Source organism: Corapipo altera, unplaced genomic scaffold (assembly GCF_003945725.1).
Source record: "Corapipo altera isolate COAL_440 unplaced genomic scaffold, ASM394572v1 175, whole genome shotgun sequence".
Taxonomy (NCBI): domain Eukaryota; kingdom Metazoa; phylum Chordata; class Aves; order Passeriformes; family Pipridae; genus Corapipo; species Corapipo altera.
This window is the reverse complement of record NW_020884942.1, coordinates 359465-376500: the sequence shown is the minus strand read 5'-3', so window position 1 is coordinate 376500 and position 17036 is coordinate 359465. Positions and strand designations below refer to the sequence as shown.

The 17036-nt window shown below is 42.9% G+C and overlaps 1 protein-coding gene across 4 annotated transcripts; it reads left to right on the top strand.

Annotated features, from left to right (window-relative positions):
• The first annotated feature begins 663 nt into the window (after positions 1 to 663).
• Positions 664 to 16847, top strand: IWS1 (IWS1, SUPT6H interacting protein). 4 transcript variants are annotated; one of them, XM_027661980.1, is made up of 15 exons: positions 664 to 787; positions 1177 to 1292; positions 7430 to 8063; positions 8601 to 8805; positions 9048 to 9105; positions 9416 to 9516; positions 10130 to 10280; positions 11552 to 11634; positions 11919 to 12048; positions 12723 to 12840; positions 13541 to 13652; positions 13841 to 13897; positions 14075 to 14186; positions 14746 to 14903; positions 16453 to 16847. In XM_027661980.1, the coding sequence occupies exons 1-14, from the start codon at positions 754 to 756 to the stop codon at positions 14872 to 14874; spliced, it is 2040 nt and encodes a 679-aa protein (XP_027517781.1). In that variant the 5' UTR covers positions 664 to 753; the 3' UTR covers positions 14875 to 14903; positions 16453 to 16847. The 4 variants fall into 4 exon arrangements, with proteins under 4 accessions (XP_027517781.1, XP_027517780.1, XP_027517779.1 ...); XM_027661979.1 differs by lacking the exon at positions 14746 to 14903 and having other exon boundaries at positions 8604 to 8805; XM_027661978.1 differs by lacking the exon at positions 14746 to 14903.
• The last annotated feature ends 189 nt before the right edge of the window (positions 16848 to 17036 follow it).

Sequence of the window (17036 nt, the reverse complement as noted above, 5' to 3'; positions counted from 1 at the left end):
CGGACACTGCTGGCCCCCACTGCCTCATCCAGAGCCCACTTGTGTGCGTGTACCTGAGCCCTGCTCCTGCCCTGCTGCCTTCTTGTGGAGATGCACGTTAATCTTGCTCACTTGGTTTGTAGGGAGCAGATAAATCTACCTGTTATTTAAATGACAAAATCTATTCTACTCTAGGTGACACTGTGGTTCTCCCACCCATTATCACTGTGGTGATGTGCCTTGGTCTGGCAGAAGGGAGATGCTGGGATCTCTCGTGTAGCTCAGGGCTGTGGGCTCGGCCAGCCATGAACGCTGTCAGGAGTTGGTTCGGTCCTGGAAATTCCCCCAGGAATTCACCCAAGGAAACCCCTCAATCAGGATCCCAGCCGTGTCACACTGCAGCTGTGCACTGCCCGCGGTCACGCAGGGGCTACAAACACCCTTTTTTCCTCAAAGGCTCCTTCAGTTTCCCCAGCGCTTCAGTTATCAAGCTGAAATCAAACGATATTCTACGGGTGGGGGGGGAACTCTGGGGGGAGGAAGCCATAGCGTTTAGTTCGCTGTGATTAAAAATGACCCGGCCGGGCGGGGTCGCGTGTGGGGACGTTACGGCCCCGGCGGCGGCGGCGGCCCTGGGAGGTCTCGCGAGACCCGTCCGGCGGTGCGCGCGGGGCGGGGGCGGTGCTGAGCGGGGAGGCGCCATCTTGTTCCTGTGTGAGGCGGCGGGGCCGGGGCAGCGCCGAGGGCAGTGCCCGCCGCCAGCCCGGGCCCGGCATGGACACCGACTACTACGGCGGGGAGCAGTCAGGTAAGGGCGCGGGGCTGGCACGGATAACCATGGACACACACTATTACGGCTGGGAGCAGTCGGGTAGGGGCGCGGAGCCGGCACGGACACCATGGTCACAACTGTTAGGGCGGGGAGCAGTCAGGTAGCGGCGCGGGGCCCTGCCGGGGAGGGCGCCGGGCACAACAGGGCCCGCGGGTCCGGAGACTTTAACAACCCGGTGTCTGGGCAGTGTATCAGTCGCTGCCCGCATGGTGTAGATGGTTTTGTGCACTCTTTAGGAGTGTCTGAGGTGGTTTGTTCGGACCCGAGGTTGTTTCCCCTCCGCGTTAGAGCGGGAGCCTGGACGGCTCCTTTAAATGCTGCGAGGCGTCACTGAGTTTTACTTTCTGTTTTTAACTTGGGGATAGATGATGGAGGAGCTACTCCAGTGCAAGACGAGCGAGACTCGGGATCTGATGTGGAAGATGAAGGAAATGAGCAGCATTCTGGATCGGAGAATGGAAGTGTAGGGCACCATTCAGAGGTACTGCGGGAGCTTTATCTAGATAAAAGTTTACTATTCTGTCAGTTCTCTTTTGTTGTTGCTTAAAGAGGCATTATCTCTTAACCCAGACATCCATGTTTTATTCAGTTCTTAAGGGTCCCATCTGGCAAAACTTTACCTCCAGAAAAAAAGTTGGATAATCTCTTAACCGGTATGTAGGATAGGGTGTTTTTTTTCATTTTTCTTCTTAATTGTTTTAATAGCACGCACTGTTTTGAACTTGAATAAGTTTAATATTGTTATACTCAATTGCACAAAGATAACATTTTTAGGTTTGAAATTCTAAGCCGTGGATGATGAGAAATTGGAAGTTGTACCTGGAGTTCCACACAGTGATGTAAAGCCACGCGTTTTGCAGACATAGATTTCCTTGCCAGAGTGTAAATGCTCTCCCAGCTTCCATCTCAGATGGGGTCACTGACTCTCAGGTCTGTTTTGTGCTGGTTTTGTCCCTGTCATTCCCAAAAGAGCAGGTTAAAGGTGCGTGTGGAGCAGGTTAAATGGGACCTGTTCTTCCTCTGAAGAGGTTCTCACTTGAAGAAGCATTCACTCTGCAGAGCCTTTGGTCCAGGGTTGTGTCTGAGGGAGAGTCACTTCATTTGTGGATTGACTGTTTTGGTTGAGAAGAGATTCTGATAAAAGTGAAGGTTACCTTTAGGTTTCTAAGACAGTTTGGTAGTTAAGATTGATTTTAAAGATTTTTTTTTTGTGACTCACAATAGAGCTGCTTCAAGTCTTAGTAAGGAGGAATGTGAACTCATGTCGTCCACCAGCAAAGTTAGGGAGAACTTTTTGATGCTCACAAAGCCTGTAATCAAAGTTCATTGTGTTCTGCATAGTTTGTTGCATTTTATGTAAAGATAAGGATTTACTCTGGCCGGGTTTTCAGTGTTATACATTTTAAAAGTTGCTTAAAATGTGACGTAGGCTGATGTGTCAGAAGGCTTGATTTCACTGTGGTGTAACTTGCAATCCTTTTCTTTTCCTCCTGGCCTTTATTGAATTCATACTTCCCTCTGAGTTAGAAAGTAGATGAAGATTTTGTATTTGTATAAAAAGAAAGTTCTTTCCATGTATTTGAACTCGAGTGTAAAGCACATTTGGAGTTTAGTTCTTCTTAGAAGGCATTGATATTTACAGTGGAAGAACAGATTTGGTGTGAGGCAGCATCTCCCACTGTGGGAGAATGGGAGAAGTAACTGTCTGTCAGAGGGCTTTAGTACTTCTGTTTTAATGAAAAATAATGACTGCATGGAGAGTCATGGTGCTGCTACAATAATATTAAACTTTTTCTGCTGCGTACAAAAGCTTGATCGTTGGTTCTGGCTTTTCTGTGCTCATCTGGGATTTAAATTTTATTTACTGTGGCAAAGTAACTTGCAATCTCTCCAAAAGAAGAGATAGTTGACTGTTGTTTAAATTTGCAGTGTGTTTCTTTCAGATTTCAGTAACTGGAAAGTGCCTGTTGTTGTTAACTGATTCTCTTCATGTGCTGACTTATTTTAAGGGCTCTGTTCTGTGCTGGCTGTTGAATATTCCTCAGAAATACTTTAGAAGGTCCATCTTAAAAAAAAAAATAAATCCAAGTTAAACCAGGTTTCTGTCCAATAGAAATGTGAACCTTCAATCCTTAATGCTTTATTTACTTCACTTCAAATCAACCATTGGAATATTTTGTTTTGTTATGAAGTCTTAATTCTTAGCTTTCTCTCCATGGATGGAGTTCATTTTACACTCCAAGGCAATAATGTGGAGCAGCTCTCTCTGAAAGGAGTAGCTTTCAGTCATCTATCATATCATTTACCCTAAATATTCTCTCATCCTCTTGTTCCCATCATGTTTAGGAGTATGTGGGAGGAATGACACTCAAAGGTAATAAAACCTTTGAGACAGCCTAATCAGTTAAGTTTATTTAATTACTATTTCGTCTCTGATTTAGAACTCAGATGTAAAGAACTGAAGTTTTAAAATTTCAAACTTTTCTTTCAGGTTCTTAACTTTAAAGAAAAGGGGAATCCTGAGGAATTACTTATGTAGGTCTCAGGTATGTGGGTTTTTCTTTTCCACAATTCTTTTCTGGCTTTCCTTCCCCCAATCCTACTTTATCTATAAATGTTCTTCTCGATGTCCTTACTGATTCTGCTTTAGGCAATTAGAATTAGATAACACATAGTTTTAGTACAGTAATGAATCTGAAATCATGTTTACAGTGTTTGTACAAGTCAGGCTTACATGGAAATCTGTAATGACTTAACTCTTACACTTTCACCAAGTCACTGCTGTTTCAGGGTTTGAGTTCTGGTTTCACTGTGACTGTTGACAAACACACACAAATATCTGACACTTCTGAAAAAGGAGGAACTTGCTGATCTGCCTATGGTGGTTATGTAGGTCTGAGTTTAACACTTGTCATTCGTGAGATTGTACTGGATGGGTCAATTTTGTTGAACTTACCAAATTATCAAAGAAGTACCTCTTAAAAGTGGCTGCATGTTTCTCCAGTAAACTACCTGCTAACTGAAATTTTTTATTTAGAAGGATAACACTGTAAATTTGATTTTTGATGTATTCCTTATTTTATACTGTACTAAAGCCTCATGTTACAGAATTGTTTCAGTTAAAAAAAACAAAACTAAGGACATCTCAATTAAAATGTTTATAGATAAAGAGGAGGAAGAAAAGAAAGTAAAGGAATTAGAGAAAAATGCAGTAGCAGTTACCTGAGACCTACTTGATTTTGTGGATGTCTAATCTTTTAATTATTTGGAAAAGGAAAACTAGAAAACTCCAAAATTACGTACTTGATTTCTTTGAAAACGCTTTTTTAGAGACGACCTAGTAAATTAAAAAAAGGGGAGGGGAAGCCTGTCAGACATATCCAGTAGCATTTAGTCATTTTGCTGTGAAGATGCATGCACTCTTGATATCAGTTACATTCCAAAACATTCTGAGTCATGGATTGTGTGCAGAAGCCCTTTGCACTGCGGGCTGTGGGCAGGGCCTGGCTGTGCTGGGGCTCAGCTCTAGAATCATGGAATAGAATCGATTGGGTTGGAACAGACCTCCGAGATCATCGAGTCCAACCCTTGGTCCAAATCCAGTCCATTTACTGGATCATGGCACTCAGTGCCACGTCCAATCTGCCTTTAAAAATCTCCAGGGATGGTGAATCCCCCACCTCTCTGGGCAGCCCATTCCAATGCCTGATTACTCTCTCTGTAAAGAATTTTCTCCTGATATCCAACTTAAATTTCCCCTGGTGGAGCTGAAGCCCGTGCCCCCTTGTCCTATTGCTGAGTGCCTGAGAGAAGAGACCAACCCCCACCTGGCTGGAACTTCCCTTCAGCTCTGCTGCAGAAGGTGCTGAGCTGTGCTGGTGCTGGGCCTGAGGCAGTGTGTCCCCTCTGCAGGGCTCTCTGAGCTCCCTGGTGGGGCAGCCCTGCCCCAGCTCCCCACAGCAGGGCGGGAGCGGGTGGTGCCCGTGTGCCCAGGGAGTGGAGGGACACCCCTGGTGCCTCAGCTGTGGCTTTGCTGGTGCAGCACATGGAGCTGCTGGAACCTCTGGGCTTCTGTGTAACCACAGTGGGAGCTGGTCAGCTGTGGGGCTGCTCTGCCTCCCCAAACATCTCCCTTCTCACTCCTTGTCAGTTGGCAGTAACAAGATTAGAAGTTCACTGTCTTGTCGAGTGCTTCTGTAATAATGCTCTATAATTATAATGTCTTCTTACCAAGTCTTTGTGATTTAGTAATTTATTCTGAACAGGTGGTTATATAACCTGCAGCCACACTTCTGACCTTAGAAATATCAGAAATCTTTACTGATACTAGGTGCTTTTAGTTTCATTTAGTTTTTCACAAAGAATCTCTAAACTGGCAGTCAGGAAGGTGATGAGCCTAATACCTTTAACAGGGATATTTGAATTAATTTCCTTGGGTTTGTTTAGCAAAATGTCTTATTACTGCTGACATAATTATCAGTACTATTCACCATCTGACATTGAGAGAAGACAGACAAACCCACCAAAATTAAATGGTAGGAAAACAAGGATTAAAGAATTTTTGCTACTATAGACATCAATTTCAGTGTAGATCTCTGCATTTCAGTACTTCTTAGTGACCCTATCTGTAACCTTATCTGTAACTGCTGTGAAATCTTGAGTTTCCTGTTCTGTTCCCAGCTGCAATTTTCTTTAATCTCAAGTAATAGTCAGGGAAAATCTGTCACATGTACCTGTGATTGGTTTATGTGGGAGATACAGGAGAGGGCAATCAAAGTGATTTTTTGGTAAGGGAATAGAAGTAGTAAATAAAATTCTGTAACAAGCTGAGAGTTGAGTGTGTGTGGTCATCCTCAGTTCTGTAACTTCTTAGTCTTCCTATTTAATTATTTAAAATTCCAAATTCAGGTTTTAACAGAACCATGTTTCCTTTCTGTGAGGAGGAAGGAGAAGTACTGGATAATACCAGTGGGATTCAAAAGATGCATGGCTGTAGAAACAGGAACAAGCAGCAAGAGAAACAACTCAGATTGTCCCAGCAGCTGTTTGTAGTGAGCATTAACGTGGAAATAGTGAAGTTGTATTTGAAGTGCATGTTTTAAAATTGCATAGTCCCGGGGTTTTTTCATTGTGCAGTAGCTTTCTGTGAGTCATTTTGCAGTAATTCAGAAGATCTTTATCAAGTGCTAGCCAAGGGAATAAATGCATAAGGTCCAAAGTCTTAAAAAGCAGTGCTGTTTGCCACTCTAGAATAGTACTGGAGGGAGTAGTACCTAAAAGCAATTAAAATTAGTTTCATTTAAAATTCCTCCTGAATCATGCATTTTAAAGATTAGTAGTGTTGTTTGTTTTAGGATAGCTACACATGCATTATTTTGTATGGCTCTGAATGTGAGAGTTGAATGACTGTAGAAAATAAAAGTAGACAGAAAGTCTGTTTGCAAGGAAATTAAATTACAGACAAAAAAGATTTGGAAACAACAGGACATACTGGTCTTAAACAGGACAATAAAAACTCTGTTTTCTCCAAGTGGAAGGAGTTCATAGCTGGGACAAAGTGAGCCCTGAGGAGTTGAGTTGGGTGTGCAGAAGAGAAGTTCCTGGTACAATATTGTTGTTTTCAGCTGAAAATAGGATTGTGGTGACAGTGGCTGTGAGAGGTGTGCTGGGTTAATGGATTGGGTGTCCAAGAGCCTAATTGGTATTCTCAGGTAAATGCAAGGGACATTTTTTTCCCAAGTAGAAATTAGGTGTTGTAGGAGAGCTAAAAGACAACGTTGTCAGTAGTTAGACTTGACAAGGTGGCTTGTGAAAGGTTCTTCCAAAACTGGAGCATGTGGCTCAGTATTTTTTGCTGTGTAGAAAGGACAAAGGATTGTGTTTCAGTTCTCAGGTTCTCAGATGGGTGCGTGGTTTATCTCCAGTGTGTGGATAAGCAGGGGAGCTGTCAGCTGAAGGGAGACAAGTGTCACATCTGTTCTTACATTCTTACCCATTGAAACACAAAATTTGCTAACAATAATACTCTGAAAGGTCTGACTAAAACTTTATTCCTGTTTTTTGGTAGGCTTTTGGTCATGGCTTGTTCTTAAATAGGTTTCCTGGGCAAAGAAGGAACAGGCACTAGCTCTCTTGAGCTTCACTTGAAGGACAGTGCATGTGCAGCTTCAGTAAAATGTATTTCATACAGAAAATATCTGCTTGAGATCTTAAGGAAAATAAAATGACAAATGCAAGGGACTGTTTCTTGCTTTGTTACTGAGGATCTGAACTAAACCATTTTGAAGGCCTGACCTTTTAAATAAAAGTACTAAACCTTTACCCTTGAGGAACTGCACCGTCTTGAACGTGTTTATTTAAGTGTTTTTTAAGTTCTGGTACTCTTTCCAAAACATGATTGAGCTGCAGGGTAGACAAACTTCCATCGATCTCCTAATGTTTTTCTTGAGCTGAAGTACTTGGTAGTATTTGATGCAAATTGTCTAATTATTTCTGTGTAGAAAGTATTTCAGTTTGCAGTTTCTTGGAGGAAGGACAAGCAAAAATTCAGAACATCTTTTTTTTTACTTGTTAAGGTTTTTTTTTGCTTAGTTGCCTGAGATTATTTTTCTGTTTCAGAATGAACACAGCGATGGAGAGGATGATGGGCAAGTGGGAGAGCCTCATATGACAGACTCTGAAAATGAAGATATCCCAAGGCAAAAGGACAGTGATTCAGATAATGAGGAGCCTCCAAATCACAACGTGAGTGATTCAGACAATGAAGCAGCTCACGGAGGGAAAGACAGTGATTCTGATACTGAGGACCCTCCAAACCGGCCTCTAAGTGACTCTGAAAACGAGGAGGCCTTAAATCATCGAGCGAGTGACTCTGATAATGGAGACCCTCCCAGGGACCCCAGCAGTGATTTTGAAAACGAGGAATCACACAAACAGCCGGGCAGCGACTCGGAGAGCGAGGAGCTCCAGAAGCAGCCGGGCAGCGACTCGGAGAGCGAGGACGTGGCCAGGCACAAACAGATTGAGTCTGAGGACAGCGATGGGGAGGACAGGAAGGAGGAGGTGCAGAATGACTCTCATCATTCGGATAATGAACACGTAAGGGAAGGATTTCAGGGCTCTGACAGTGAAGACGAAGCTCCTAAGAGACGTAAAATATCGGACAGCGATGAAGATGAGAAAGAGGAGGAGAAGACAGTGAAGAGGAAAACAGCCATACTTTCTGACAGCGAGGACGAGAGTGAGAAAACACGTAAGGAACTATACTGTGAAAATGTGCTGTGACAGGCAGTGATGTGAAAGTAAATTCATTGTGTTCACGTGAATAAAGCATCTGAGTGAGAAACCATAAATCAGGTTTGGTTTTAGAGCAAAATTTTGTGGAGGCTGTTAGTCTGACTGCTTTGCTGTGTGAATATCTATCTAATACTTTTGAATAATAAGTAGGTGTAACAGAAGAGAAGACAGTAGTGGTCTTGCTTTGTGCTGGCATCGGTTGTCATGATAGTTTGTTATTTCTCTACTTTGTTGTTCTCTCTCTAGTCTTTTTTTCCTGTGTGTTTTTTCTTATTTTCATGTACTGAGGGTGAGAATAAGATTTGAAATTACAATTTTTTATGGATGGATAGATAAATCCAGTTGCTGATTTAATTAAACAGAGTTTAGAATTGATATGCTTTTAAGAAATGGCAATGATTTTGTGTAGGAAGACTAGTCAGGGAATAGCTTTTTGAGAGTACCAGTTGTATCCTCTGTTACTGGGACATGTAGTAATGCTCCTCTCTGCTGGCAGCTGCCAAAAAGGTACGAATCCTTTCTGATGTGGAAGAATCAGACAGTGATGCTGCTTCGGAGAAGTCTGACAAAAGGAAGAAAAACATTGTGTCAGATAGTGAGGAGGAAGAAGAAGAAGAAGAAAGAAAAGAAAATGCTGGGAAGAAGAAAGAAGAGAAAGATCTGTTTGGCAGTGACAGTGAATCTGGAAATGAACAAGAGTAAGTGCTTGTGGGACTGTAAATTCTTTCAGCTGGCAGGTAGTGAGAGTGATGTTGAATGGAGAATGGATGAATCTCAGCCAGGGAATGACTGTCCACCTTCGTTGGAGGTGTGAAGAGGAAGGTCAGTAGTAGGAGGCAGAATGAAAAGGGGATCTCCACACCATCACTGGAGATTTTGCAGCAAAGGCACATCTCACTGTTGCCATCCAAATAGCTAAATGTTGCTGTTTTCTTCACAGGAACCTGATTGCAGATATATTTGGAGAATCTGGTGATGAGGAAGAGGAGGAATTTACAGTAAGTGTTATTGTGGATGTCTCCCGTTCACTTACTAGATCTGATCTTGAAGGGGGAATGCTTATGCTGTACAAGATCAGCTTTGTACCTGCTGGACTCACTGGGGTAGTCTTGGGGTTAAATAATATTTACAACTCTTCTGTTGGGAGAGATGTTGGTATGACAGTCACAGGTGGAATTAGAAAGATTTTGCTCTTCTTTCTAGATCCTCTGCAGATTTGCCTGAAGCTTTTCTAGTGTCGGTGTCAGGTGCCTGAGTAGATGCTCAATCTTAATCCTTACACTGATTTGCACTGTCTTTACCCATCAGGGTTTTAACCAGGAGGATTTGGAGGAAGAGAAGGGTGATGGAGACATGAAGGAGACAGCAGATGAATCAGACTCTGATGATAACATCAAAAGAGGGAAGCAGTAAGTCTGTGTTACATACTCATTTGTTAATGCAAGATTTTGGTGAAAGGGCTCCTCCAAAGACTGGCTGGAATTCTTAGCTTAGAAAGGTCTGGGACTGTATTTCTGCAGTGTTCTCATGAACTAGGACAAGGTCCTGTCCCAGCTTGTGCAGTTTGGTCAGTGGCAGTCCAGAGCAGATTACTTGTCCTGCTGCTTCAGAGACAAGATTTCATAGCTCAGATCAAAACCTCAGTGAAATCAAACAAGCATTAGCAGTTCAGCCTTGGGGTCATAGGTGTGTTTTCTCTGCTGGTGCAAGTCTTGCCATCAGCATGTTTTCAGTTTCCTTTCTGGCTGCTCCAGTAGCATCAGAGCAGTTTATGGCAGGTTTAGGAAAGCTAAATGTTTGTCAGCTGCAGTGCCAGCTTGAGGACATTTTGAACCCTGAATATTAAATGTGTGCACGTGTTGGCTCTTGCAGCAAGGTCCACGGGCATCTTGGAGCCGTTGGAGCCCTTTGCTGATTTTCCATTTTGCACACTGAGGATAAGTAATTATCTCACAGGGACCTTGAGACATAGTGTTTGTACACGATGGAAATACAAAATTATCCAACTCTCTCGTATTTCAGCATGGACTTCATGTCAGATTTTGACATGATGCTCCAACGGAAGAAGAGTATGAGCGGCAAGCGCCGGCGGAACCGCGACGGAGGGACGTTCATCAGTGACGCAGACGATGTGGTCAGTGCCATGATTGTCAAGATGAATGAAGCTGCTGAGGTGAGTTTTCCAGGCTCCAAAGGCACCTTAAAATTCAGATCCTGTGATTGGTAAGATACAAAAATCTGGCTTGTGTTTAGGAGGAGTGATCTGTACACATCGGAAAGCTTTCAGTATCTGTATAACTGTTTAAATGTTATTTTACTATTCTGAATTAAAACATTTATTCTGTTGAAATTTCGAGAGAGTACTAATTTTAAAAATTAAAATCAGTTAATTTGCTCGACTTTGCTCAGCTGAGAGCAGCTGTTCTCTAAAATAGAACGTGCTCTGTAAACTATATATGAGTGTATCAAACACTGAGAAAGGGACTGTGCATTAATTTCATTATATGATTACTGGCATATGTTGTACTTTGGTTATTTTTTCCTGAGAAGGACCCTTTTCTAAACTGAGTGACAGTGCTGTGGTAAATGACAGAGCAACAGAATCATGGGAAGTTCTGCCTTGGCAGCCTGCCTTTTTCGAGGAGAAATGTTTAATATGTTACTGTGCAAGGTTTATTGGGGTCTTGCCTTCTGTCAGGTGTCTTCTGTTATTTTGTTGAGAAGCCATCAAATGAACAAACAGCACAGTGAAACACATTAAAATCAATTTGAGGGGATATAAGAACTTGAGAAAGAGGAAGTTCGAAAATAGCAATAACAAAAACATCTTCCTGAGAACAAGATCAGAAGGATAATGAGTTCAGGGGGACAGGGAGAGTGAGAAAGCATTCTGGGAGATAACTGAGACTTCCTTGATCTTTGCAAGAAGGTCTTTCTTTGGACAAGATGACAGCCAGATGTTCAAATGAGGCAGTAAAGTTGGAAATACTGGAGCATGAAGAGGGGAAGAGACACATTAGAAGAATCTCCTCCCTTGCAATAAAAAAACCATTGTGCAGAAAGAGCCTTCAGTGGATTAAGATGAGGAGAAAGGAATTACCACAGCAATCTGTTGATTGCAGTGGATGTTCCAGATATGGGAGCCAAGTACTGAACAGATAAGTGCCTTGGATGACAGTAATTTTGGAACCCACAGCTGAAGTGAATATATGTGTTCTCCCTCCCCGTTGTTCTGTTTTCCAGATGAGGTTTTACTAACAGAGTGTTGAGGTTATCTGTGCATAGCATGGAGAACTCTGCAGACCTCCAGTTATTGCAGTCAATTGAAGTCATGAAGTGGGGAAAAAAAATGTAAATTTAGGGGGACACTCCTAATGTGATGCTTTTAAGGAAAATGTTGACTAAAGTGTGACTAACTTGTGCTGATTCTTCAACTCTCTACAGGAGGATCGACAGCTGAATACACAAAAGAAGCCAGCACTAAAGAAATTAACTTTGCTACCAACTGTAGTTATGCATCTTAAAAAGTGAGTTATTTTTCCAGTTAATTATAACCTTGGGGAATATTCAGAATCTGTTAGATTTCACGGAGTGACACTGCAGCTCTACAGAATATGCAGTAAAGCAGCTTTTTTTCTTCCAAGTAAATGTTGCAGCTTGGTAACCTCAAAACCCTAAACTTACATGTGATTTTTGCCTGTTAATTCAACATGAAGCAAACTCAAATGCACTGTTGTGCTTAAGGAACACATCCACATCTTAAGATTTTGTTATATTACATGACTCTGGGGCTTCTCTTTAAACTTTCTAGGCAGGACCTCAAAGAAACTTTCATCGATAGTGGTGTTATGTCTGCCATCAAAGAGTGGCTTTCTCCTCTTCCAGACCGAAGTCTGCCAGCACTAAAGATACGGGAGGAGCTTCTGAAGATCCTGCAGGAGGTTTGGAACTGACTTTTAACATTTGATTCGTGGCTTCTCCGTGGTTTTATAGTCACGTGCTTTAGGGAAATGTTTGGTGATAAATGAACAGTGGGCTGTGCAGTGAAACACACAGGGAAGCAAACTGCAGGACAGATATGTTTGTATAAAGGAATTTAGATGATTTAACCCTGCCTGCCTGCTTCAGGTTTATAGGCAAAGTTTAGTGAAGAGTCATTTGCTGTGTTTCCCTGAAGTTTTTTCTCTCGTGGTCCCTTCCTTTTCCAGCCTGTTAAAGTGTGCAGTGCCCAGGAAGGCCCATCACACTCAGTGTAGGCTCTCAGTGTCTGTAGCTAAGCTGATTGCCTGAGTGCTTTTGCCTCCTAACTTGTTATTTTTATAGAGTGAATGCTTTGAAGGGAGTAACTCAGTTTTGGGGTAGTGTAAGCTAAAGAGCATTTGGAGTAAAAAAGTTCTGGAAACCTACTTCATTTTGTGTATGAACTCAAGAATGTTAAGGCAGATTTCTAGTTTTTGGTGTTTGGCACTTTAAACAATTTCTAGTGGGACAATGAAAAAGATTAATTTTTTGAGCTTATTGTGAAGGTGAGTTGTGGTCTTTTTGTGAAGTTCAGTGATGCCAATAACGTTCAGACATAATTTCTTGCTGTTTTCTGACTTTTCCTACCCTGCAGCTGCCCAGTGTGAGCCAAGAGACCCTGAAGCACAGTGGGATTGGACGGGCTGTGATGTATCTCTACAAACACCCCAAAGAGTCGAGACCAAACAAGGACATGGCAGGGAAGCTGATCAGTATGTAGACCTGTCTTCACTTTGTGTTGCTGAGATTGGAATCTCTACATCAATCTCTAGTGCACACTTTTTGCTGTTGTCTGTAGTGGAATTGATTCTGCCGTGTAGGAACCTCATTGATCTGTTCCATCACTTTGTAGAGCTCTTAACAGACACTGTTACATGAAATAATCAGGACAAGGTGCATGCAGAAGTTTGTTCTTGTCCTAAGTCAGATGACATTTATTTGCCCCAGTCCTCTCTTGGTTTGTTGTCCAGACCCTGATGTATGTGCTGCAAAGGCAGGAGGGTGCTGCCAGAGGGCTGTTTATTCCATGGACTTTACAGAGGACTTGGCTGACTGAGAGTTTACCACTGGAGTGGCTGCAGACTGAGGATGAACTTACGTTCTTTAGGAACTCTTCTGCATATTTCTAAAATAGCATTTTGGTGTGCAGGAGCTCCTGACACTGAGTATTCTGAGAGCTCAGAGGGATTCCAAAAGAACAGGCAACAGCAAGACTTCAGGGATGAAAGCTCTTACTTACTGTCCCCAAGGCTGGATTTCCATGAAGTATTAAGGGCTCAAATCATTTGTTTGGTTGAAAGGAAGCACAAATATTTGCTGTAAACTTTAAAAGCTGTACTTGGATCACCGGAATGGTTTGAGAGAAACTTCAGAGGCCTGGCCATTGTGTTAACCAGTTATTTTTTTTAATAGATGAATGGTCTCGACCCATCTTTGGCCTTACCTCAAACTACAAAGGCATGACCAGAGAAGAGAGGGAACAGAGAGATTTGGAACAGATGCCTCATCGAAGGAAATTGAGCAGGTAGGAGTAGCAGGCAGAAACACGAAATCCTTCTTTCTAAGACTCCATCAAGAAAAATGTTGTGTAAATATTAAGGAAACAGAAGGATAATAAGTTATGACCTCTCTTTCCTTTTACTACACTTTGTTTTTTAAAATTTCTGCCTTTCTCTGTGTATAGATGCTTAAAAATACTTGTTTCTCTTGCAGCTCTGGTGGGCAGACTCCCCGCAGAGACCTGGAGAAAGTGTTAACTGGAGAGGAAAAGTAGGTTGAGGGTTTTTTTTAAAAATTGATTTAAGTATTTTGGTGGTACTACCAATATGGAAATGGAGGTTTTAGAGGCAGTGGGATGCAGTGTGTTTCAGAGGAGAACACACTACATTGCTGTCCTTCTTTCTGGATAAGATTTGTCCGTAACAGTCCCACCCTTTCTTCCTGCAGGGCTCTCAGGCCCGGGGATCCCGGGTTCTGTGCCCGTGCGAGGGTGCCCATGCCCTCCAACAAGGACTATGTGGTCAGGCCAAAGTGGAACGTGGAGATGGAGTCCTCCAGGGTAAGCACTGGCATTCTCCTGGTGACTGTCCTAAGCCTGGGGATCTGTCACTGGATTGCCATGCACTGTAGGGTAGTTCTTTTAAGGGGCTCTTCTAATGGGAGTAGACAGTAAGTTCTCTGTCGAGTGGGCTGTTCTAAGCTCATCAAATGCTTTCACTCAGGTTTCATTGCTTCTCTGACAAGAGATTTTTGAGATAACTGTTGCAGAGTTTCCCTCTTGGCTGAGAATCTGATCACAGGCCTCTTGCTTTAGAGCATTCTGACCTAAACCTGCAGTTCAATACCTCTGTCACTGCACTGATATTTTTATACCTCTCCCCAGAACATTATCATGTTCTGATAATATTCCAGTTTGGGAAACCTTGGAGGTTTTGGTAAACTTGAATAGCTTCGGTGGAGGCCTTTGTGTTGCTTTCTGTGGTTCCTCCATCTGCCTTGTACAGTTTCAGTTAAAAGGGGTGTACGTGGTAGAGTATGTGTAAATGGAAGAAGTAACAATTGCTGTGCTTGCTGCTGTTCTCTCTCCTTCTGTGCATTAATTGAGATGTTGTTTCTAGCCCGGGACTATTAAGAGAGGTATTAGTCGCTTGGAAAAGCACAAGAGACGGTTTGCTGAACAGAAACGACTCAGCAAAGTGCATCGGGCCATCAAGTTCAGCATTGAAGGCAACAGGATGCCCCTGTAGCCATGCCACTGCCTTCCCAAGTTGGAGAGGTATCCCTCGAGGGAGGTGTGAACAGTGCATGTGCTTCAGCTGTTGGCAGTTTGCACATGCAGGACAGCAGTGTGTGTACACCCTAACCTAAACCTGGAAAACTCTCCTTGTATTCTCTCGTGTCTGTACCGTGACCTACAAGGCAACTTGTACAGGAGAAAACAGGCTGTAGCACATAACACCTGCCATGGCACCTGCCTGCACAGCACCAGGGTACCCAAATGACAGGTGTCCAGTGAAAATACCTGTGCTCAGTACCAGCTTTGCACCACCTGTGGTTTTAAGTGCTGTTCTGACACAACTGGGTTTTCCAGGTTTACCTGAACCGACACATGGGAATTTTTAGCCCTTGGTACAGAACCTCGTGTCACTGCACACCCAACATCTGTGGCTGATCTTTGAGGGGGGGCACAGGGAGGTGTTTTTCACACCTCTTTCAAGGAAGTAGAGTGATGTGATAGTGTGAAGGGACTTTAGGAGTGGTTGATGGGAGGCAGAGAATGAGACCGGGGGAGAAGAAAGGCCCCACTGTGAGTGTGGGGTGGGAGAACATGCATCAGTGTGGGAATTGTTTTGACAATTCCTGGTCTGCATTTCAGTGCTTTGAGCAGGGCTGCCACAAGCTGACAGTGACAGGAAGAGATGAGCACAAGTGATAGATAACTGTTGAGTTTAAGCTTCATATTTATTTGTTTTAAAAAAAAATATTTTCTTAAAAATCACTGTGAAACTTCAACTATAATTTCAATGAGTAGTGAACAGTTTTATGAATAAAGATTATTTAAAATCAGTGTGTCAGGGGCACCTTCCTCAGCAATGGGAACAAGTTTCTAAGGGATGTGTTTTGTCAGATACTATGTAGCATGTTTTGGATATCTCTGTTTCTCCTAAACTTAAAGGTGTGGCGTTTTCATTGTTTATTATTTCTGTTGTCTAGTTAGGGGAAATTGCCTTCTAGGAAGTATGGGCTATGGCTTGGAAGGTCCTTGCTGTTTGTCTTCAGTGATGTTTGGTTACAGCATCACTGTATTTAATCTGGGCAGAATAACTGCTGCACTGCCTGCTTTTCACTTGCAGTTCAAATGCAGAGATGAGATGCAATAACTTCTAAGAGCTTTTATGGTCAGCTTAGCATTTCTCTGGCTTCTCCCTACACACTTTTCCCAGTAATCTCTTGCTTTATAAGGACTAATCCATGACCTTAAAAATAAATGGCAGTTTGGAAATGCTGTGTCAGCCTCAGTCACAGTGTATCCATGTCTGAACTCCCCCAGGAAGCCCTTTTGGGTGACACGGGTGCACTGTGGTCCTGACACACCTCCAGCCACTAGAGAGAAAACCTGCAAACTGCACCCAGCAAACAGGGTGATGGCTGAGTGCCTCTGCCTCCACACGGGCCGTGCAGATCCTGGGGGAGGCCTTTCCCCCCTCTGGGGAAGGACAGATCCACCAGCCAGGCCCAGCTGTGACCTCGCATGCGCCGCTTGCCTTGGACCTCTGGGACGTCTGCTTTTTTTTCAGTGGTAATTATTAGTTTTATTTTTTAAGTTCCAGGGGACCTCTAAGAAAGGGGTGAGTCGACTGGACAAACAGATGCGGAAATTCACAGATATCAGGAAAAAAAGCAGATCGGCCCATGCAGTGAAAATCAGCATTGAGGGTAATAAGATGCCATTGTGACCCTTCACAGAATACCCCATGAGCTCTGCTGTCAGACAGTGCACCCACAGACTCTTTGGAGACCTTTAAATTTTTTTACAACTTGTTTGGGGTTTTTTTAATTGTTGGTTCAGGTTCTGGTAGAAGATGTTGTCTGAGGACTGTGAATATGAAGACTTCTTTCTCCTGATAGTATTTAACTGGCCCTATCATGTCCTTTGTACAGATCATGTATTTGTTGTATTGCAACACTTCAGACAATAAAACATCTTCTGTTTTTTTGGGCTGCTTGTTGATTACTCAGGGGAAGGTATGCACAGACCACCTTGGATGTGGAAAAGCTGTGAATGGTTAATTTTCTGTTCAGAGTTGTCCAGTTCCTCTTTATTCAGTGATTTATTAATCAGTTATTATGTCTTTGGAGATCTACATGTATTGCTTTTGATTAGAAATACTGACCATTTTCCACACAA

What these genes read in the sequence shown, in the direction of transcription:
- IWS1 (XM_027661978.1), top strand. Translation starts at nt 754, where the DNA reads ATGGACACCGACTACTACGGCGGGGAGCAGTCAG. An exon ending in TTCTGAAGATCCTGCAGGAG is followed by an intron (nt 12,049 to 12,722) that starts GTTTGGAACTGA and finishes CCTACCCTGCAG; the next exon opens with CTGCCCAGTGTGAGCCAAGA. An exon ending in GTGTTAACTGGAGAGGAAAA is followed by an intron (nt 13,898 to 14,074) that starts GTAGGTTGAGGG and finishes TTCTTCCTGCAG; the next exon opens with GGCTCTCAGGCCCGGGGATC.